General features: G+C 39.6%; 2 protein-coding genes across 27 annotated transcripts in view; both read left to right on the forward strand.

Moving 5' to 3' along the window:
- Positions 1-6,029: 6,029 nt before the first annotated feature.
- On the forward strand, positions 6,030-16,494 carry LOC124160934 (uncharacterized protein C1orf194 homolog). Its single transcript, XM_046537069.1, has 3 exons — positions 6,030-6,213; positions 10,366-10,604; positions 15,716-16,494. Exons 1-3 carry the CDS (start codon positions 6,139-6,141, stop codon positions 15,984-15,986), a joined length of 585 nt encoding a protein of 194 aa, XP_046393025.1. The 5' UTR covers positions 6,030-6,138; the 3' UTR covers positions 15,987-16,494.
- Positions 16,495-19,378: 2,884 nt separating this feature from the next.
- LOC124160805 (ankyrin-3) overlaps positions 19,379-23,991 on the forward strand; it is a 684,504-nt gene continuing 679,891 nt past the window's right edge. For 13 of the 26 annotated variants that reach the window (XM_046536863.1, XM_046536865.1, XM_046536866.1 and 10 more), the window contains exon 1: positions 19,380-20,072. In XM_046536863.1, coding sequence (XP_046392819.1) covers positions 19,881-20,072 — 192 coding nt within the window. In that variant the 5' untranslated portion in view covers positions 19,380-19,880. Of the gene's footprint in view, positions 20,073-23,991 lie in introns of all 26 variants that reach the window. The other 13 variants (XM_046536869.1, XM_046536870.1, XM_046536872.1 and 10 more) reach the window with 5 other exon arrangements.

Here is a 23,991-nt window from a genome sequence, read left to right on the forward strand (position 1 = left end):
AAATGCTGTGAAACTTTGTCTGATCCTCGAAGCCTAAAAATTCTTCTTGATTGAAGGGTTAAAGAATTTAATTTATTTTTAAAGGGTCTTGTGTTTTTCTGTTATTATTAGCCTTAGACTATATCTACAGAAGAACACACCATAAATCAGCAATCTATCTGATATTGAAAACATTGACGTTAACCTGTTTCATACAGATGACAGCTCCAGACTTCCACAGCCTAGGGTCTCAGATGAATGACCCTAATGGTACTGTGAGCCTCCCTTTCAACTTTCTTCCTTTTGTTTACTCTTCTTTTGGTTGCTAGCCATCTTGTAATGTGCTCCGTTTCCCTTCTCCGTTTTTGTCAAAAAAGTTTTTTCTGCAGGTTTCAGAAAAATCAGTGGTATTTTTTTTTCAAGATTTTCCGAGTGTTAATCACCTTTGGTCATTGTTGCAGAATTTTTTGTGCTATTTGGATCCAGTAAAATAGGATTAAAAAAAAATATTGTTATAATATGTTTGTGCTTGCCAAAATTTTTCTGGATATTTTCATTTTGGTTTGTTGATGCCTCTCAAAGTTCTGAAGACTTGTTATCCTCAATGAATTCACCTTTTTCCTCAAAAGGTAAGTGCGAGTATCCTTTTTTTTTCAAGTTTTCCCATTTTTAGAATGAAATAATGACTCATTTTATTTTTGTCATACAATGATTTTTTGAGGTATTTTATCTAGTTTTCCTAGTGGTTGTAAATTTTTTGACCTCGGATAGTCATCTTCTCCTGAAATAAAAAATTCAAAGAGGTCTGATTTCGTCTTTGTACTTACATTGTACTTATACCTTGTGCAACATTATTAGTTTTTTTTTGCTTTCATTCCACCTGTTCAATTTTTCTTGTATTGGAAACTAACGTAGGGTTTTATTACATTTTCCTTCAGTGTATATCTCTTCTCTTTGAAGGTGAAGAGGAGAGCCTTATAGGGTGCAAGAGAAAATAACAACGAACTGCGACAAACCCAGGGGATGAGGAAACACCTAGTCTTTCTGGTAAGTGGTTACATTAATATATTCTTGTAAAGTCAGAGTTAATTATTTTGCATGATAAAAAATAATAAAAACATTTTTCTTTACATTTTACAGCCTTGCAGAAAAAGCAACCAATGAAAATGCTTAATGAGGATGAAATATGTGTTCTAGCAATGGACTCGTCGGATGACAATTTCTTTTTATGGATCTTCATTACATATTGGTTCTGACATGGGAGAACATGACTCTGATAATGACGATGAACCATGCACGACCGAGGCATCAAGGGGGCACTGTTACATCTTAGGCTGCTTGGCCTGCTGTTCCCCCAGTGAATACCCTTGTCCTTTGTTGGATCCCTTGGTCTAAAAAAATTCCTAGTGGTATGACCATTAAAGACTACAATTCCCTTGCCTTTACAGGTTAGCTTAATGGTATTGTTATAAAGGAAACAGAGAAGAATGCAGAGTGCATATTTCTAAAAAAAACTTGTCGCCAAGTACAAGGATAATGGACTGGCGGACACTGAACAGAGAAGAGTTTGAGGTTTGGTTGGGCCTGCTATTCCATATGGGGGCTAATTGAATATCAGACAATAGGAAAAAGTTGATATTTTTCAGCTTTAAGTTATTTCGCCAATTAATGGCGAGGGATAAATTTCTTGGGATATTGCAAGCTCCAATTTTGCGAAAAACTCAGAAGAAAATGAACCTTCTACTTCTTATCGCCTATACAAAGTCAGACCGCTCTTGAATTCCTTTCAGAGGTCAATGGCTACCTGTGTTTCGCCCGGAAGAGAATTTTATATTGACCAATCAATGCTGTTTATGCGAGGGCGATCGAATTTCCAGCCGTACATGCAGGGGAAATGACACAAGCATGGCATAAAAATGTACAAGCTCTGTGAGCCAGTAGGGTTAGTGCATTAGATGACTGTTTATGCAGGCTCTGGGGATAATGGTGTGGGTCAGTGGTGGATACAGATGGGGGGCGCGCCCCCCCCCCCCTTGCGGGTCCGCCTGTATTGCCGAACATTGCAAAACCACAATTGTAGCTTTTTTATATCATAAGATGGCATTGTCATTTATATGTTTATAATCACTTTAAATAAAATTTTCATATACTTTGCCTGTGACTTGATCATATTTTATTACGATAAAAGTAAAGACAACTCAAGATATGTTGCGCCCCCCCCCCCTTGAGTTTTTTCTGTATCCGCCACTGGTGTGGGTGGATGTGGAGATGGGAACAAAGTGGTCCACAAACCTTTAGAAGATTTAAAAAATAAGTGGCACTATGTATTTTTGAAAAATTACTGCAATAATGTTCCCCTATATAAGGATCTGATGAAATTCAATACATACTGCACTGGGGCCTCTCGTGTGAAGAGGAAAGGATATCCTAAAGAGGTTGTTGCGCACAAGCTGGCTAAAGACCAGGTTGTTGCTCAATGGAGTGAAGAGGGCATTTGTGTCTTCTGCTGTAAGGATAAGAGAGATGTGTCCCTTACATCCTCTGAGTTCAGGTGTTACCTCATACCTACTGAAAGGTCAGGCATAGGTAAACCCGAATCAGTATTGGAGTACCATAAGTTCATGGGTGGTTTAGATCACTGCGACCAGTTGCTGTCCTACTACACCTGCCAATGCAAGTCCTTCAAATGTTATTAAAAACTTGCAATTGGTTTATTCCAAATAATGTAGGTAGTCAGCTATATTCTGTACAACAAATTCAGTGGCAGCAAGAAGAGCTTGTACGACTGCAGAATAGAGGTAATTGAGTCCTTAATGTCTTCCAAAATACGTGCCTTGCCCCCATTCCCCCAACCAAAAAAGGGTCTCTCCCACTTTCCGGCAATAGCTGGTGCTGGAGAGAAGGGTATAAAACCACAAAAATGATCTAGAGTGTGATACTCGAAGGGACTACGAAAGGCAGTAATTTACATCTGCCCTGACTTTGAGGGCAAACCTGGACTTAATCTTGCACCCTAGCTTGAATCCATGAATCTCACGAAAGGATATGAAATTTCTGTTGTTTTCTTATGGGGGAAAAAAATATTTCAAGGCTATTTTTACTGTACACATTATGCTAGTTTTTTTTAAAGTGATTTCAAAACTTTAAATGCCACATGTTTACTACGAAAATTAAATACTTCACAGAATTTCTTAAATTTCAAAATTTCATGTACCAACTCATTATGTATGTCCACATAGTTAAAAGAATTCTTTAAGTTTGCAACATTTTCCATTGTGAAGACTTATTCTGCATTTTAATTCTTTTTGCATGTTTGCAAATGCAATATGAAAAAAAGTTTCGTCAACTCTTCATCAATGAAAGTTGTGTGTAAAGCATTCATTTGAAAAGCACTCAAATTATTGATTGGACGATCAACAACAAAAGTACTTTAATTTAATGCTCTTGAAATTAATGGATGCAATATCTTTGAATTCTAAATTTATATGACAATATGACTTAGCAAAAAAATTTTAGCAAGGGATAGAAAAGCATCTTTGGTAATGCGGGTTGCATACAACAGAAGTCACCCAGACGGCACATAATCCTCCGTATCTAATTCGTATGCAGATAGTATCCATTGACGAAAAGCGACGGAGCGGTAGTCAATGGATACTATCTGCATACGAATTAGATACGGAGGATTCTGTGCCGTCTGGGCATGTTATGATGCGGGTGACAACCATAAATTTCAGAATAAAAAATATTTATTTTTCAGCGAAAATGGGTACAGTAATAGTAGAATTATATTATTAAGCCTAAGATATACAGAAATATCTATGTTGTACAAAAAAAACTCAATTTCCGGGGAAGTTATCATCTCACGGTGCCGCATTGACAGGGTAAAGCTTTGGAAAGGTCTAGTCACTCATGAGGGTCCTTGGCTTTAACTATGGTAAATATCTGCATTCTGCTTTTCATCTATTCTGAAGATGTATCCAATTATAGTTTTTATGCCAATTCAACTCTTCATAAATATGTACTTGATTTTTGGATGAGACTAAAAAATTTTGAGTTATCATTGTATTTTTAAGATGAAAGGCTTACTTGACTATCCTAAAATTCATCCTTACCCATCCTCTTTTTTCACTTGCTTTGTCTTTAATGTGTTTTGCTTAAAAAAAACATTCCTTCTTAATATTTGCTCCAACAATGTCTTTCCCTTATTGCAATTCATCTCAAACTTGTTCCCCAAGTTTGGTAAACTCTTGTTCATTCCTTCCTCTGTCACTCCATGTTATGTTTCCCATTCATCTCCTTAGCATATCATATATATATATGAATAGAGAGGAAAGGAACGAGGAAATCGTAGACATGGTGCATGATTTGAGGAAACTTCTAGAGGAGATAAGGAGGAAAGAAATGGTGTGGAGTGACCCAGTTGTGTCGAGTGATGATGAAAGATAATGGAGAAAAACTAAATAAATTTACGGGATGTTTTTAATTAAATAATTTTAGTTGCAATATTTATGCGAAATTCAAGAACAGAAAAGTGCTGATTACCATATTACGTTACTCATTGCTTGAAAGCCATGTTTTTTTTATAAAAAAATATAGCTTTGAAACTATCATATTTGTTTTATTTAGTTATCAAAATCATGTAAGACCTTTTCATATCTAAAATGGATATAAAAAAAGATTTGCTAATGCCTGAATATTTAGACCTCCCTAAAATTTGATAGGATGAAAATCTTGTTTTTCTCTGGGATTAAAAAAAAAATTTATTGCCTCTGCCTTAGTGCCTCTGGAATCTCCCCAAATTTGGGAGGATTCCATGCCTTCCAGACTCTCTGTTTTATCATGTAACATGTACCATCCAAGTAGCCGTCCCTACACCCACAATATTTTACAATTGGCTCATTTAGTAATACAATCTGGAGATTGGTTTGGATGGTTGAGAGTAGAACTCATCCCAGAGTATAATTATAAAAAATAACTAGTAAGCTACTGGAATTCCATTTTCAGCATAGGGGGCCAATACCTTTCCCTGAGCTGACCTGGAATTTTGAGGACATATGTTTGGGGGACAAGGCTTCACATGGGATTTGAACCCTGGAACTCTTGGTCAGTTAACCAACGCTCCACCTGTTGTGGTATCTCTATCCACTACCACTCAAATAACCGAACAAAATAATCTGAAAAGTGTAATTCTCATAGTCCACCCTGGAAGTCCTGAAGTTCCTCTGAAATGAAGGCCAAACTCCATCTGTGACTGCAATTTAATACGAGAAAAAAATCTGAGAGATTGCCGACAAGGAATTTAATTCACCTAATCAAGCCTGGCAGCTGCTGAGCCAGAGGCCGTTGTAAATTGTGTCCCTCTGGTCAAATTGAGTGGGAGTCTGGAAAATAGTCGGTTCTAGATCCGAGATTCGACTCCAATGAAATAATATTTCACATGGTCGGTGTCAGCTTTCCTAGCTACCATCTATAATTGGATAGCCCATGATGAGGTAGCGTAATACATATAATATTGTGTAAGTTACGCTCGGGATAATCCGTTTCACTGAGAATTTTTAATGAAATTTCTTTGGATGATGAGAAACTTCCTGAGCCCACTCTAATACCGAATACTACATCAATTTTACCAAATAAAAGTATATTTTTTCACCCTGTGAATCGTTAACTTCACTGCTGCTTCACGAAATAAGTGAGAACGTATTTTCTTTTTTCGTCAGCACCAGTTACAACTGTCTCATGGCGAGAAATGTAGGCAATTGGCGACATTCGTGTAGTGTTTTTTTGTTATTTAATACATAAAATGCCCCTATTGGGCCTTATGACGCACGATTTTCTGTCAATCATTTCTTGTTACCTCGAACTTAGGAATTAAATGTGGCGCTTTTTTCAACTTGCCACACTCCTCAACTCGATGGCTGCAATGCAATTTAGCAGCTTTAATTGCAAAGAGAAAAACTTTCGCTCACGTTTGACAAGATAGGAGAAAGGAGAGAATGCAGCCAATCGATACTTCGCATGCCCGTCAGTCGGTTGCTAAGCAACAGGCTATTTATCGAATACGTAGAGGAATTTTTCGGTCCTTCGAGGTGCGCGATTGATAAATCGCTCTGTTAAATTGTAGTATTTTAAATCAAGTAAAATGGTATTACAGTGAGGAAAATGTACGGGGGGTACCAAGTGGAGCCAAACGTATTTCATATTGGAAAGAAAGGCGTGTACGTCCTAGATGATGAGGTACGCATTCATTAATTTAATTCATTCACTGTTTATTGGATGTGCTTTTGTTCTCAAACATAACCTAGTATGCATTATAACTTACTGTACGTGCTCTAAGAACATTTTCCTACCACAGGACATCTTTGCTTGGCATACTCTCTGTCGCCTTAATGATTTTCTGGCTTTCGCGTCATAACATCTCGGTTCGCTACCGTCAACTTTTGATACCTGAATTTATGTGTGAATGCAAAGCTTATCAAGTACCCTTTACATTTAACTCACTTACTGATTACACAAAAAAATGAACGTAATGATAACAGGACCGTATTATAAATCTTGTCCATTTTTTAAGCGTCTGAGGTTGGGGGGCTCATGCCTCTGTGTCCCCCTAAATCCGCCAACTGATACTTTGATTCTCATTCAATACACGAGAAGGAAACGACTAACAAAGCTCAAGGGAACGAAATCTCGGAAAACTGTGAAGTAGATATTCGTAGTGTATTTGTCCAACTAACTCAGAAGTTCAAAATATAGTATTATTACGATTTGAAGCAATATGTCGTAAATCATATTTTTACATGAGTTTGAATAACTGCTACGGACCATATCCCTATACTATACAGTATTCAGCAGAATAGATTCGTTCAATCAGACCAGAAATCGTAATTCATTCAAATATTTTGGCAGATGGAAAGGAAAGATAAGATAAGACCAAAAAATCTTCCCCATTAAGCTCTCTTCATGCTCCATCAAGATTTAAGTAAGAATATGTGAGAGTTGCGCGCATTGCCAAAATTGCCGAACCACATTGTAACTTTTTTATTTCATAAGATAGCCTTGTCTTGTATATGTGTTAAATCAGTTTAAATGAAACTTTTCATGTGAATAAATTACTTTTCATTACGATAAAAGTAAAATCAGCTCAAGATATATTTTTCGCCCCCTCCCCTTGAGATTTTTCTGTATCCGCTTCTGCTGGTAGCTTCAAAAGTAAGTGACGCACAGTGGTCGGATATGCCGTGAAGTCGGAGAAAAATCCCTTGAGGGCGCATGTTTTGGATTTTTGAGATAAAGTTCGGTGTTAGGGGGTTTTGATACCTGCTGAACTCGATTATGACCTCAAATTACCCAGTGGGGAAAGTTGTTTAAAAATTTTTATAATGATAGTCATCGAAAATGTATCACAAGGCACCACAGTTTTCGTTTAAACGTGTTTTAAGAGCCGCTGCATTTAATTTCAACCTCAAATCAGACCAATGGCGAACGCGTAGACTTTTTAATGCGGCGCTGTTCAAAACGCTAAAATCGTGACGAAAATACAGCCGAATTTTTCATGCACGGAAAAATACCGCGTAAATTTCGTCAGCATACTATTGTAGAGGGATTATGATTGGGAGGAGGCATGATTTGAAATGTGCGATCGGTCTTAACCTTCGCGAAGAAATGGCCAGTACAAAACATGTCAAGAAAAGACTAAGACTTTTATCCTAATTTGGAGGTGGAAATGAAGCCTTTTTAGACAAGTTAAATTGTCGCGCTTTGGGAATCAGGCTGGTAGATCTATACCCTTTCGAACTGCAATGTTAGAATTTCAATATATTTTAATAAAAGATCCCGAGCTTTTTTTCGACTCTGGCATTTTCGATCACGGTGGATTGAACGGAATTGAAAATTTGGAATAAAACGGATTAAAAAACGGAATAATACTGGTCCATTTATTTTTCATGCTTGATCATAATCGACAGTAAAATATTGTAACCAAAAAATAAGGTTAGGGGAAATTGAAACACTCGCTTGGTTAGGGTTAAGGAGAGACGGGCATCTCATCACTGCATTCGAACGTCGGTCACGATGCCTTCATGGGCGTGGTCGGCCAGGGGGACTTCTCGGAACAATTAACACTTTGGACCAAAAAAATGTGAGTGATAATCAGGGTGCAGCCTTTTTAAAGCCTCTCTTGGCTATGCCGGCCGAAGGGAATCCACCCATACGGATGCCATGACCGATTAGCGCCACGGAATATGTATTCAATCCGTGATTTTAAGAAAATCTTGAAATGATCTTTCGGATCACTGGAAATGCATCACACTCCGCAGGCCGCATATAAAATTATAAATTCCCGTACCAGATTTAAGGCTCGCTATAGATGAAGTGAAAGTTTGAAGTATAAAGAAGATAAAGAATAGGATCTATATAGGGTGGAATGTTATCAGATGTCAAGTCTGAATTCCAGTCTATTCCATCTCCTTTTGCTGCTCCCCTCTACTCGAGGGTGGGCAGAGTATAATCTTTAATTAAAGTAATACTTATTTGGGGGTTCATACTGTATTAAACTTAGTTCCCCTTTCTTTCAAAACTAAACATATTTCTTATTTAAATTAATTAAGTTAGTTAAAATAGGATTTTCCAAAAACAAAGTATAATATTTTTTCCGCAGAGTACCTATGCCACATCGCGGCCTGCGGACTCTTCTTTTCTTCCTTTTCTCTTCGGGATTTCCTGTCCATCAGGAAGCTGCAAGGAAAAATACAAAATTTTTCTGCAGAATAGCGGCCTGGAGACTCTTCTTTTTCTTTCTTCGGAGTGTCTTCCTCCTTATTCTTCGGCGTAGCTTCTCTCTTCTATCTTCTCACATCAGGATTTTCTAATTAATGTGTTATTTATTCAGGAGTTTCTGTGGAGAATGAATGTAATATCTATGGTGAGAATGTTAGTGCATCTCTAACAATGGACCCAACATTTCTGTTTATTTCCCGCATGTGGTTCAAGATGGTGTATCTTATTGTTTCAAACTTAATACACTTCTCAATTCTGTGTACAACCGAGTCCTCTTCCCCACATTTTGGACAGTTTCCATCCATCCTCTTCTTTGTTATCTTCTCGTAGGCTCTGAAATTTCCATGGCTACTAAGGATTTGAGTTATTTTTGAGTTTGTGTGAAATCTGAAACTTTGTCTAATGGCAACGGTTGGGAAGATTAGGTTGGTGCATCTTCCTTTTGATGAACTTCTTCCCACTTCTTCAGGGTCTCTTTTCTTAGAATTCTTTTTAATTTCTTGACATTTTCCAGTTCATGTCAAAATATCTCCAGTCTTCTCCTGTCAACCATTTAATTTGAGCCATTCTCTCTAACAGTATATTTCATAGGTGGGGTATTAGCGATAATTTGCTGGGTATCAGTGGAAACAGTAGAATGGGCGCCGGTGATCGAAACGTCCGCTGAGCTTCGTTTTCTGACGATTCTTAAGCGGGTCGCTTTGAATCCCCATACGTCGCATCCATATGTAAGTATGGGTAATGCGACTCTTTCATATATTTGGTTTAATGATGGAGATCCGAAAATTACGCGGCAGTATTTTCTGCGTGTGCCTGAAAAGTCAATTTATCGTCGATGACGATTCCTAAGTATTTAACATGCTTACATCTTGCGAGTTGCTTCCCATGAAGATGCACAGTTGGATTCCTCTTTAATTTCGCACCTAGTACCACGGGTTGACTTTTCTCCGTTGATAGTTCTAATTTATTTTTAAAGCTCCAATCTTCCAAGATAGTAATGGATAGTAATTTGGCTCCAGTTTCAATTTCAGCTTTTGAATTTGCTGGTACGGTCAGAGCCAAGTCATCGGCGTATGCAATTAGTTTCCTCGCATTTGGGAGTTATTGTCTTAAGAATTCATTGATAATAAGGTTACAAAGGGTAGGACCGAGGACTGATCCTTGGGGGCAACCCTTGGTTGCAATTTTGCTTACCTTGGTGTGTTTTGATTCGAAGACAATTTTCCTGTTTTTAAAGTAACTGCGAATTAATTCCATGAGTTTATTAGGTGTGTGAATTCATCTGATGCCAGTAGGAATCAAAATTTCTTATGATATTATTGTTGAAAACATACAATTGTTAAACTTCATAAACTTTTAACCAAGCGCAACGATTGGCCGCGAGTTTTCCCTGTTTCCGGATGCTCTGGGCAACTAATGACGTCGAATGCCTTGGCTGCATTTGCCTTTGCCTTTTTAAAAGTGTGGTGAATCTTGTGGGACTGGAAATATGTTCAAGCCGGGCCTCGGGTGGACCATCCCTAGTCTGCAGTGACGCTTTTCACTGAGGTAGAGAGCCCCCTCATAATCGAACATGGAAATCTTCGTATGATACCTTGACTGAATATTTTGCAGGTTGTGAGCGTCGGCTCCGATTATGATCGCCACTGGGGGAGGAAACTGCCTCCGTGGGAGAGGCTAAACCAGCATCACACAATCAACAGCGCCGCACATGACTATCGACTTAGGGGGAAGAAGCGAACAGGGGACGCGTTGGACTTCGTGCTCAGCTCCGTCTACGACCACTCCACACAGCTCTTCCCTGAAGACGAGGAGATATACCGCCAGAAGGAAAATGTCGAAGGATCAACGAGGTAATTGTATTTAATTTCAGTCATCAAAACTATTATAGTAGTGGATTCTCTAGTCGGCGTCCAGATGTGTTGTCACCCGCCGCGCATTAAATGTGTTTACAAATGTCTTCACTGATGGGCAGAGCGATCCGATTTACACGGGGAAGAGTATGCTATAAATACTGGGTTATTAAGAAATAATGGTGCGCTTTTGAACATGGTTTAAATGAAAAGAGAATAACCAACAGTTTATGATTTTTCTTTTTTGAACTTGAGGTCTCAAATTGTTTTTTATCTAATTAATAAAGTTGAATCTGTTAGCCCTTAGTCGCTCGACAAATGTCCAAACGATAGGTACTCAATTTGTTTCCAAATATTAGTACATGGGCGTACCCAGCGAGGGGCAGGAGGGGGAAGCTGCCCCCTCCCCCCTAGAAGCAAAAATCGCAAATGTCTTTAAGGAAAATAATATTTTTTCAAGCAAATAATTTTAAAAACTAATAAAGAGCTGTTACAGTTTCCTTAAATTGTTGATTTCATTCACCTTTTCCATGCTTAAATCTTACCTACATCTTGAACAACCATGGCTTCCCTCCCCTAGTTTTGATCCTGGGTACTTTCTATGTTAGGAGAGGAATTCTATGTTAGCGTGTAAAGGAAAGTCTAGCGATGGTAATGTACTTCACGGCGCGGAAATAAGGATATTTAGGAAGGAAAAGAAGAAAAACTTTAGATACTCGATGAGGGTATGACGGAGAAGAGGAACGAGAAGTAGAAAGAGAGAAAAAGGAAGACGGAAGTTCATGGCATGATGAGCAAGAAGAGAAATAGGAATTACATTCCTCATTTTCTCTCGCTCCTGTAAAAAATTGACGTCGTGGCATGGTTGTCTTAATTTTTTATCTATCTCAACTCCACCTGACATTTTTTTGCTACTACACGTATTCTTTCCTGCTGTCCACCGTGCAAGAGCCAATAATGAATGTGGTCGAAAGCTATGTTTCAAAGAGTACAACTTCAATGCAATAATGTAGCAGCAATCCAAAGTTTGGTATCAAACAGATTACTTCCACTTCTTGGGATTTAAAGATTTAATTCGATTATTAAAAAGATCGAAATAAAATCTTAGCCAAATTCTGGTAGTAAGAGGCATGGTACCGTGGCGCAGCAAGGGGACAGGGGTTTGGGGGATAAAACCCCCACCAGAGCTTAGAGAAATTTTTAAGTTTAATCCATTTTACTTATTTGGATCAGTATTACTTATAAAATAGTATTAAGTTTATCAAATATCCCTCATAAATCCGTAAAACTCGCCATTTTGAACCATTAATCTTAAAATTATTCTGGAGGAGGGCCCTCGCAACTCCTGCTTACCTTGATGGGTATGCAATACCCCAAAACCCGTAAGTATTAGTTGCGCCTAAAACCCCCTTTAGCCTTAATTCCTAGCTGCGCCTCTGGCATGGTAAGCAAGGTGACTGGCTCATGGTACCTATTCTTGTGTTTGGCACAGAAATAAAAATACCCAAGGGACAGGTACAAAAACCCTTAAAATAATATTCGCAGAAATGAGTTTAGAGCATGCTGATAAAAAATCTCACCCCCTGCCAAGCACACCAGAGGAGAATAGATACCATGCAAATTCTGATAAAAAGACATATCCAATAAAGTGAGAAAAACTAAAATCGCACAGTATACAAATTTTTAAAAGTTATTTTTCAGCATCTTCAAGTTGGTAGCTATGGCGAAAGACGTAGTGAAATCCATTTTCATCCCCTTTTAAAAGAGAAGTTAGCATAAGAATTCAAGGATAATTTTTTAGGTTCAAGGTTCAATAATTAAGGCTCAAGGATAATTAACTTTGCTGCCTACCAAGGCAGTGCAGATCATTGTAGACAAACGTAAGGGATACCGCGCGGGTAACATTATGTGAGAGCGCCGACGTGTCGGGTACCGACTCGCTACCCATTATCACGGCTACTCGTCGGCTAAACGTCGCGACGCGTCGGCGCTCTCATACAATCTTACCCGCGCGGTATCCCGAGAAGAGTTTTTACATGTTGTTCGCCGGGAAAGTGTGAAATCTTACAAACGTAAGGGTTTTACGGAAAACGATTTTATGGACGAGAACCTGGACCATTCCTTCTTTAGAGAAGAGAATCCTAATCTATTTACGTTTTCCGTGGTGAGGATTCTTATAGAACCGAGCACAGGCAATGGTTGGACATAATGTGTACCTGCTATCGTCAACTGATGATATTACAAAATGTAATGAATCCGGTCGTGTGGATAAGTAATTTTTTATATAAAAATTTGAGGAGGCATTTCACTGAGCTGATCAGGAAATATTTATGAACACAACGAAGGAATACATTATAAGATTAGAGGACTAATGCGTTACTTATTTAAGGACTAAACCTCACACAAGAGGGTGGCTGGTAGAGAGGCATAGGTGAGTCAAGGTTACCCAATATCGTCGTTACTGCTCAACTGTATGCGGAATATGTTTTATGAGGACATTTTCACACACACTCAGTAATTCAACCTTAAGATTGATTTGAATAGGTGAGGGTAAAGCACACCCAAGACTTAGCCAGAGGCTTTATTTACTACACCGGGACTAGCCACGGAGATAACTTTACGTTGCGGAAGTCACCCATCACAATGCACAAATTTTCCAAAAAACCCACGGAGAAAAAAATCATTCGCCTTGACTGGAATTAGCCACAGGCGTTTGAATATCACAAATTCAGGGTATGGGGGCAGTAATCTTTCCCTGGGCCATCTCTCACTGAATTAATTCCTTCGCGCTTCTTCCCTCTAACCCGCTTACTTCATTCTTCCTTCTAACGCGGCTTCAAGCCATACAACCTCCCCTCCATGCTCAGTGCTTGCTCCATACAAACCCTCTGTCTCCTCTGTATCTTATGTGGAAGTTTCCCCACCTCGCCCAACATGTCTGGCACTCTCTGTTCCCCTTTCTTTCTGTCTACTCCACCTTCTCCATTTTCCTCCGCGCCCAAATCTCGAACGCTTCTAGTTTTTTCTTTCCTCTTAACTGAAAGTCCCTTTTCCGCTCTGTAAAGCGTTACGCTCCAAAGAAAACTTTCCACTTACCTCTCTTCAAAGTCTTGAGGCCGTTTTACACGGTACACGGAATTGCGCAGTCTGACGTACGTGTGAAAGCGCAATCAAAATTGCGTCGTGTAAAGCGGTGAATTGCTAGAACACATGCGAGAATGAGTGGATGCGAGACGGCAAAATAGCCCCTGTTCTAATTTCGTTCATGCATTCGCGCAATTCCACGCCATTTTAGAAATTAATGCAGCTCTAACCTGCGCAATTCCGTGTACCGTGTAAAACGGCCTTTACAAAACGGTACTCTCATTCGCCTGGTAAGCTAACAATTGTCAGTTTACGGGACGATGCACTGATGACAATTTTATCATGTTGCTGAAATGACAATAATATTGCTTTGGTATTCATGAACCTGAATTGCCCACTCAATTGTGGTATGGCCCTGATAATGTGTCTCGATTTCTGGTCCAGGATATTTTCAACGAAATCGAAATGCATATCTTCGATCGAAAATATTGTAGCAGTATCGAAGGTAACCCTGGGGTGTTGTATTGTAGATGGATCAAGAGCCATAAAAATAACTGGGTTATCTGCAATTAAGTTTAACAATTTGTAAGCGGTTACTAACACGTACATAACGACCGATTACATCTGAAAAAGGGAATATTTACTGATTCAAGTGCAGTGAATATTTTCATGAGGTCATCGACTTAGTTCTATAATTCTGCAGTGAAAATATTTCACGATACATGAAAATGCTTAAAAAAGTACTTCAATTATTTTTCGGTAATTTTGGACAAGTCACCAAATGTTTTTTAGATTTTTTATAAAATATAAAAATTGGCCACAATTTTATAATAAAAAATCCACGCTGTGTATGAGAAAAAAATGACGATCTATTATAGTCTCCAGCAGGCACGCAAAATATCTTTCCATCATCAAGGCAACGTCAAATCCGGAATTGAATGTCTGCGGGGAGCAAAGGGAATGCTTGTATCTTTGATATGAGCTGTCTTTGACAACCGCAATTTGTTTAATGTGTTAGCGGCAGTATCGGGGGTTTCGGATCTCCCATTCACGTAGTTTTAAAATATATTCACACAAAACCTTGCGCTAGTTTAATTTTATTGGTATTTACATTCATTATTTGCATTAAAAATTAGATAATTTTCTAATACAACCAACAAAAAAGTATTTCATGGAGGAATGACTAGGACATTTTATGGCACCGACTGCACCGAAGAATGAAAATCCGATTCACAGTAAGTTGGTTAATGAAAGAGGGAAAATACAATCGACGGTCATGGCTTATTTTCTGCTTGTGACATCAGCCGAAAAGAAACGACTACAACACGAGATTTGCAATAAGGCACCAAATGATGGAGGCTGATTTGACCCTACTTAAATTAGGTCAAGATAGTATTTTAAAGCAGTGGATACAATTATAACTAAATCAATTTACTCTAGCCTTAATGGGTTAAACTTATGATTAAAAACTTTTGGGCTATGTCGCCGCGTCAATGCTTTGGGTGGCCCCAACGTTTCCCGACCGATGCTGGTCGCTTTTTCAAGGGATTATGGAGAAAAAGCGACCAGCATCGGTCGGGAAACGTTGGGGCCACCCAAAGCATTGACGCGGCGACATAGCCCAAAAGTTTTTAATCATAATGACGAGCACCCGCGAAAGTTTTAACGAACGGTTAAACTTAGTTTAAAAATTTTACATGCTTAATATAACACACTATCCGATGTCCTAAAGGTGGATAATGTGCACATAGCGGTTCTTAGGAAAAATTGATCAATTCTCGTCTCGCAAATTTCGTAGTCTTGTTAGCATCTTAACAGCTCCCCAGAAGATCTGGGTAAATTAATTTTAGCTGCCTTTTCATGAATGAAATAATCTAAAAGCACTTTTTAAATATCATCCTCATATTTTTTTAAACGTGGATTTTTCAAACCAAGCTGTGAGGTTGATGCTTCATCAAATACTTGACAAGAAAATTAAAAAAGTTTGTTTTAATAATAATTTTTCATATCTTGATGTCTTTTTCCAGGGATGCAATTTTTTTCAGCGGCGCAGATAATCTCAGGGTTGCAAAATATTCCAAGGAGACGAAGTATTCCAGGGAAGAAAAAGACTGCCGGAAACAAAAGAAGGTGGAAGAGAAGGTTATCTGCGTCAATCCCAGCTACGAGGTTGTTATCGGGGGCATAAAAGAAAGGAGAAGCCCTCACTCAGTTCGTTTGAACTTGAGTTCTCATCACATGTCCCGAACAGCTGGCGGATATGGACGGAAAGTCGATGGGAGTTTCTACGCGCCGTGAGGACCTTTGATCCGTACCACCAGATTTGGAGCTGTCACTCGATGCAGGGATTTACTTTCGCCTTCTGAGGGTTGGAATCCATTTTAGGCATTTTTCATGGTAGAGTTGGTTTTAATCGATCACGTAATACATGTCTGATGCTATTAACCAAGTGACTTAAAGTTCGATGGACAAAAAGTTAATCAACACTTGTCACTGAATCATGTATTTAGCATTGTGAGTGTCTTTGTTGACATATTAAATATTTATAGGTGTTAAGTTTTGCCATCCAAGCTTCTAGTGACCAAATAATGTTTAGGAAATGTTTAATAAATGGATTTCTTCACATTTCCTTTCCGAAAGTTGGTTTGAATTCGGTGTTTATAACTCAGTTGTTGAATTTATAGATTGGGGAAAAACAATTCTTACACATATTTTCATAATGAATTTTATGCTTTTTTAAATATTTAAACCCTGATTCACCACCATTGTCGCTAAAAACGAACAATAAAGAACATATTTAATGTTTTCTGGCATGCGTCATTTTCAAAACGAAGCGTAAGATATTTGATAACTCATGCTCCATTTGCTTTCAGTGTCAGCTTAATCACCTAAGACTACCAATTTTCCGGATATTAACTATTCTTTAAAATTTCATATTTTAGGAGTCAAGTATGTTTGCGGCCCATAAATTTATATTTGATACTGACTGTAAAAATTCTTACGGCATTTTTAGAACTTTTTTTAGACTCTTTCGTTAATATTTAATTCCGAAAGTAGTTTGAAATCACCGGGGATATTATTGCAAGATAGTATAAGCTGCTAATGTCACACAATTACTCAGAAATTAAGTAAAATTAAATACACAGAAATTTACTACAATGCGAAAATTGCTGGAAGAGACTATTTCGTTGTCGAAGCTTGAGGACAAGAGAGCCTTAAGAATGAGAAAGTTTTCTCACTCCAATGAACTTTATTTTATTGAGGGTTAATGATGTAGTATGGAGGAAATTTCTTTTTTTATGATTCATTAAATGCAACATAAAGTACAATTGACTTTATTTTTGGGCTATGTTTTTGGAATATATTGGAGCTGCGTTCTTCTCAATGATAAAAAATAATCCCAATAATTTATTTGTGGGTTATATTTATTACTATTGAAGCTGTTCTACCGGTTAAGGTAGGTTTACATGGTGCATATTTCGAAGCATCTCGCCTGTCCCCTTCCGCTTAATCGGACTTCCCTCTTCGATTCCCGTTGAGACGAGTTCCCTTTCATTAGATGAGTTACATTTATAATTACGTAAAAATGTATCCATATTAATAAATAATTCCCGGATATAAGAAAATTTTTGGCTGACGTTTCGACGGAACACTATTCCATCGTCCTAAGGGCAGAAATTCTTTAGTAAAAAAAAATCCTCGATCCTCAGGTAAGTCCTCGGAGCTTTTCTTACTCAGCTAGAATACCGAGAATTATTTATCTACATCATTCGTCGATTAAACACGAAATTTTATCTTTATTACTCTTTGTCTTCATAGAATTCCTAAATTTTCATCAACATTTATGGTACTTAACAATAAGATAATTTCAATCACTTTCTTTACATACCCTCAATATCAATATCATAATAATAATGCATTTGACGAGGCGTAAGTGTTTTTTTACTCGCCGCGCGGGGATTTGCTGCACTGGAAATTGTGCACGACTCAACGGACCGGAACAAACGAGTCAAGGGGCGCAACATTGACTGCGCACATCTCAAAGGAACAAAACGCCCGAACCGGACGTTCGTTGGATCTCGTTACAGAATAATTCGTTTTTTTATTTATTTAAATAAACATTTCCAGTGGAACTAACCGTGTTCAATCGATCGTGAAAAACGTGCCCCGGCGTATATTCGTGTGAAGCGCGCACAAAAAAGCCAAATGGTGAGTATATACTTTTCCAGCTATCTTGTTTCACATTGGTCCGAGGAGGGGGAATCGGGTTGTTGGCTTCCTACCACGTGGGTTCGGGTTCAAGATCCGGCGGTAGTGGAGGCTTCTCATAGGATGGCTGACCCCTTGAGTGCTGAGTAAAAGCGAGGAAAGTAAGTTCTCCTCTCTGGCAAAAGGCATTTCAACTTTCAAGTACAGCCCTCCATCCGTCGGATTTCACGTTTAACTCAACCGTGGTCCCCTTGGCGCCTTTCGTTTGGCATAGGCTTATACCGACGGCAAGTTTCTGATATGCGTTGACAAGAGGCTTAAAGTCATTTATCATTTATTTCGTAACATTATTTGTTAAGCCGATGAAATAAAAACTGTCATCGGAATGCCACATGAAAGATTACCTTTTATATCTTTTACATTTTTTCAGAAATTACCGGTGAATATTATCCCCCCACACCACTCTTAATCCGCCGCTGATATCGCTTGAGTTAATTGTATCTCCGAGTTCTTATATACAAGCGTTCACACCACACCATTTTACACGTTATACTTAGCCCCCTATTCAATAGATAATGCCCGAATACAGGAAAACCCGAATGCCAAAAACAGTTTGATAAAATGAATGCATCAGGAACAGGTTATTCCATTATCTTGGCAATCGTGTATGGGGAGGAGAATACATTTTAACCCCTCCAGTGTTCACGAGTCACTTAGCCAAGTCAATCGAAAAATCGGTTTCCGAATGGGACTTCTATTAACCTGTACTAAGAAATTTTCACTTGGAAAAATTCAAAGATTAACTTAATTACCCTAGCGATTAATTTTGGCGGCTTAACTTTGAGGAACCACAATATAGGAAACGAAAATTCACTAACAAGTAAATACGTTCCACACCTACACTCTCTTCCCGGTCATGGTTGCGAAAGCACCATGTCATAATCAAAGCGTAGGAATGTGAAAACTATAAATAAAGTATCAGGGAGGAATGCAAAAACTGAATTTTCGTTTCCTATATTGCTTATATTTCACCTCATTCAAAAGGCAATGAGTACCAAAATGTCTTGAAAAGTGGACAAAAGGTGAGCACCATCGAACCTAGACCACCTCCCACTTTCGGCTTCCTCCGCTGAATACTCCACCCAGCTAGGTGTGTTACTTGAAGGCACAGTCGTGTGTACATACACGGCCGCGCTTGAAGCGGTTAGTGCGATGGCACTCGGCGGCATAGGGGCAGCTGCCCTGCTGCGTGAATGTGGTGCCGGTAGGGGAAGTCAAAAGAGAGAGGAGTGTGAGGGCGAGAGGGGAGGGTGGGCCTCGACGGGATGGGCCGGTAGGGTGTGGGGCGGAGGGGAAGTCTGCCGGCTGGAGGGAACAGTGGAAGAGACGGGAGAGAAAAGAGAGGGGAGAGCCAGTGAGTAACGGAGGAGAGAGGAGAAGGAGAGAGAAAGAACCTCACAAACCAGAGCCACCTCCCGCCACAGTGAGTTCTGCCCGTGGAGTCAGCGTGGAAGTGAATCGGCGACGCGTGGATTTCGTTTGTTTCGTGAGTGCTGCGAAGTTTTTTTCAACGATCAAGCAGGGCAGGTGTTGAGATCTCGCGTGTCCCTACCCAAGTGTTTTGTTCTGTTTGACCCATTGATAGCCGTGAAGGAGGGACCGAGTGTGGCTTACGTATGCTCCCCTGAAATCAGTGCTGTACGTTCCATGTGGTCCCGTACTCCATTGGTCAGCCGAGTGTGTTGAATTACATCCCATCCCCGTGGCCGGAAGGAGGTGGGAGGAGGTGCTTGTTTACTGATCTCCATAGTAACAGCGGCGGCGGCCATATTTAATCCTGCATCATTGCTTTAGAATTAGTTTTTGAACGATCCACCGGGTTGATGTGGTGGTGATATTTGAAATTTTATTTCACGGTGCTAGTTTCGGCGGTGATTTCATTTGATTTGTGAGTGTGTGGTTTTAATCAACGTGTGAGGAGACATGCCGGTCGAAGGTGACGTTGTGGCCTCTCGGGACGGGGATGAGGATGAGTACCCCGTCCCGCCTACCGACGGAACGGGGTTCGAAGAGGAGGTCATGAAGAAAGTGTCCGATCTCGGGACCATCACACAAGGACTGGCTCCGGTCGTCAACGGCAACGCGGACACGCTGCCAAGGGACGCCGGCAAACAGGTGGGCGGGACGATATCCAATGGGGGGATATTCCTCCCATCTCCCTACGAGTATTTTTACCCCCCTTTCGCGTTGTTTCCCACTCTATGTTTTTGTTGCTCTTTCCTTTTGTGTGTTTCCCTTTTTCTCTCTCGATTTCCTTCTCTTCACGCAAAGTTCATCGTTTTTTGTGGGACACGGTTTTTTAAGGCATAGGCCAGGGGGGGTGGGAATGAGAGTGGGGGCGTGTAGTGTTTGGCGTGGGGGCGGAGGAGGCGTGTAGTGGGGGTGGTGCTTGCTTCGTCTCCCTCGCCCCCCCTCCTCGCTCCCCGGCTCGTCTCTTCCTATTCCTTTTTTTTCCCTTTCCTTGCTCGGCTGCCTCGCTCGCGAGAGACACAGCATTACATCGTGGGCCGCCTCTGTCGACCATATACCTGCCGGCGGCTGAGTTGACTGCTGGGCGACGCCGCGCCGGCTAATAGCATTGTGGAGGAATCAGGGCGGAGTTGACCCCGGCCACATAGACTCACGGTGGCAGTTAAACACAGTGACCTTGTCTAGATGCAGAATCCCGCCTCAGTTTTTTTGTTCGAGTTAAAAACGAATGCCCTCGAGGCCATGCGACGAGAGCGAAAATAAAACGCCGGTCGAAATGCGACGGACGTTATGTCGAGAATTTTTATCCCATATATGGAGAAAGCCGGCGAAAGCCATTGAATTTTTCATGAGTCCCTCCCTCTGCCCGAGATGTGCAAAATACGTGTATTCACTCGCTGAAGTCTCTTTATTTTATGTTATGAGCTTGGCTGTGTTTTCACGCCATGCCATAAACGATACCACGGTCAAGATAAGTTTTATGACAACTGGCTCCTTGCGATTCAGTTAGGTGCTTTGGTAATCGCCTGCTGTAATTCTTTTTTCAAGTAATTTTCGCGGTATTTGTTGGTTTTCCTAATATCTAATGATGCGAGATAAGTTTTTCAAGCAGTTCACCGCTTTACACAATGCAATTTCTATTGCGCCTACGCACGTACGTCAGATTGAGCAATTCCGTGTACCGTGTAAAACGGCCTTTAGGAAACCATACCGGCGACATACTTTCCTAAGCCTGATATCAACGATATCAATTCGAATTACATAGTGGTGGCCTCAGATTCGCGCTCGCAAAGGTGGCGCGAAATTGAACTTCTCAGAACCTCGGCGGTGATATGGCAGTTGTGTTTATGTTTGTTGTTTGCTTTTGTGGTAACTAAGAGCAAATACATTCCTCCTTGATTTTTGTTTTATGTTGTAGGAAATAAATTGTGTAAGCATCTTGGAATTGTCTTCTTTCAAGCTATTTTAACACTCGCGTGTTTATTGCTCTCCTCAATGTTCAAAACATTTAAAAAGAAATATTCTTCGTTGAGAATATCAGAGTTACTCAGTATCTCAGCTTGAGCTGTATTGAAGGTAACCACTTTATCGCATCATGTCATAATTTTATATTACTTGAGCGTAATTACTGGGTGATAATCTCTTCGTCGATGAATGGGTTATTTCAGTATAGTGCTTATTTACTCCGTCTTCATGCTACCGCACCTAATTTTTCAGTCATATTGTTTTAGAGGAAGTTCCGATCCATTATCCGTAGAATTATGTCGGTATTTTTTTTTGTAACGGCCAAGCGTCTTTAGTCAACGATGACAGGTAAATCTATACCGGACGATGACATCATTCCATTCTCGTGGACATTCCAACCAGACCACACATATATAAGAGAGGATAAAATAAGAAAGATGGGGAGAGTGATGTCATGTTTAAGTTTTGTAATGCACGGGACTTGATCTCGTCGGACGTCAAAGTCTCTGGAGTGAAAGTGGTATTTCAGCATTTATGCTGGACCGCAAATTGCTTCGTAATGTCCATAAATGGAAAATGACCTTCTCGATCGATTCCCTATAACATTGCACGAGGCGTTCCAAAAATTTATGTGATGTCCTCCTTTTCCTTGGGGGCATCGTATCTCCTCCGTGGCGAGATTTCGCCTGCTGGTAATTTTCTCTGTGATGTAAGTAATTTGTCTCGCCTAGAATCTGGCTTTGAGGTGTGAAATTCTTTCTTCACGACGATTGAAATATTTTTGCGATGTTAATTTTATTCTGTGAAATAATTCGATGTTAGGAAAAAAATGCGATGTTTCACTCTTCGAAATACTGAGTTACTGCTGATGTGTGGTACTAGATTTCTTGTGAAAATTGCTGCATGGTTTCATCTTATCGGATAATGGTACGCGTACATGCTTCTTACATGTAGGTTTACTGCTCGTTATTTTAATTTTTTTTACTTTTATATAAGTCCGTTTGCTATTGAAAAAACTCTATTTTGAAGAAGCTTACGCATTGTGTATTAAAAATAGTCAAAATATCTTTAGTAAAGACTAAGTTAGTATTTTCACCGTGCAAAATTAAGTTTTTGTTAATTCTATTCTACTGAAAACCTTCAAGCATGTTGATAAAGTGATTGGAACATGGATTTTGCTTGTATTTATTTTCCGAAAAAAATAATGCTGTTGTTTATGGTCATGGTCATTGTGTAACATTGTGGCTATTTATTCTCCAATACATTTTGTTCAGGCCATCAATTCACAGTGAAGATGAATTTACCACGATAGGAAGGCTCACTATAGCTTACGCTTTAAGTTTCTTTGATTTGTCTAGGTCAATGACTTAAGTTCAGGAAGGTATCTTGTAATTATTTTTCGTGGGGGTACTGTGAAGTCGTAATTTATTATTTTCAAATGTGAATGATGTTGAACACCAAATATTATTAAATACATTGGACGTTTTATTTAATATATTGGGTGAATGTTATGTTGATGCTCGTTTAGCTGTCGGCATCATACACTCAAAACTTTCTTAGTGTATCAGAGAGACTTAATGGTTTTTTCATAATAAAGTACCGTAATAAAAAGTGTTTTCTAATTGCTGCATTTACGTATAATTATTACACCATATTTTCTGTGTTAATATCGACTATTTGCGTGTCCTTTGCAAGGAAATTTGAGGTACCTATGTAACTCCTTACCGAGATGCAATGGAAGATAATCGAAAGTCTTGGGAAGTAATATTTTATCCGTTCAGTGGCCGTGAATTTCGCAGTGCACTCGAACTTTCCAGCACTGCCCACGAAATTGTAGTATTAACATCGCATTAATATTCATCAGGGAAACTGCTCCGTTGGAGTCTTTCCAGGCGCCATTTTCCCCATAAAATGCAGTTCACTCAGACAGGAATTGCTAAAAAGTTGATGGGCACCAATTCGCTCATTACATGCTTTAAACTATTGTGTTGGCAGTGCGTGGGTTAAAATATACTGAGCATTTTTTTCTTCACTTGGCTGCTGACGCAACTCTTTTTTTGATTGTTATCACTTAGTCCTCGCATTCCACCAAGGATTAAGTGTCTCCAAAATTGCAGCTGTGCTCACCGCATCAACCAACCGATATCGTGGTCGCAAATCATGAGGAAGGTAATTGAGAGTGTCTGTCAGAGATACGCGAATCGACCATCAATGCCGTGCGGCGAGACGACTTCGGGGTGCGTGAAAGGGGAAGGCGTGAATTTTGGAAGTTTGATTTCCGTCTTCCCGTGAGGGAATAACGATCATGCGCAGTATTCTGAAGGCCATTTGTCGTTTTTCACGGGTAGTTAATAGGTGGTAAATGAAGTTTGTCGTCAATGCCACATTGGCTTTTATTGCCGACTGCTACGGCGTGATCTGGTGGATAGCATGCGTGTTTACATGCTTTGTGTTACGCGTATAACATCAAGGACATGGTGCAGGAGACGTTGAGATTTTTTGTCGTCTTTTTCAATCGTTTTTCCTAGATAAAATTGGCGCAAGATATGCTTCTACCGTTGAAAAGTTAACCAATAAAATGTCAATGAATGCAATATTT

Source organism: Ischnura elegans, chromosome 6, assembly GCF_921293095.1.
Source record: "Ischnura elegans chromosome 6, ioIscEleg1.1, whole genome shotgun sequence".
Lineage (NCBI taxonomy): Eukaryota > Metazoa > Arthropoda > Insecta > Odonata > Coenagrionidae > Ischnura > Ischnura elegans.

Excerpts from the sequence above, each read along its gene's own strand:
- LOC124160934 (XM_046537069.1), top strand. The coding sequence starts at position 6,139 with ATGTACGGGGGGTACCAAGTGGAGCCAAACGTATTTCATATTGGAAAG. Across the intron at positions 6,214-10,365 it reads TGTACGTCCTAGATGATGAG|GTTGTGAGCGTCGGCTCCGA; the intron begins GTACGCATTCAT and ends AATATTTTGCAG. Across the intron at positions 10,605-15,715 it reads AATGTCGAAGGATCAACGAG|GGATGCAATTTTTTTCAGCG; the intron begins GTAATTGTATTT and ends GTCTTTTTCCAG.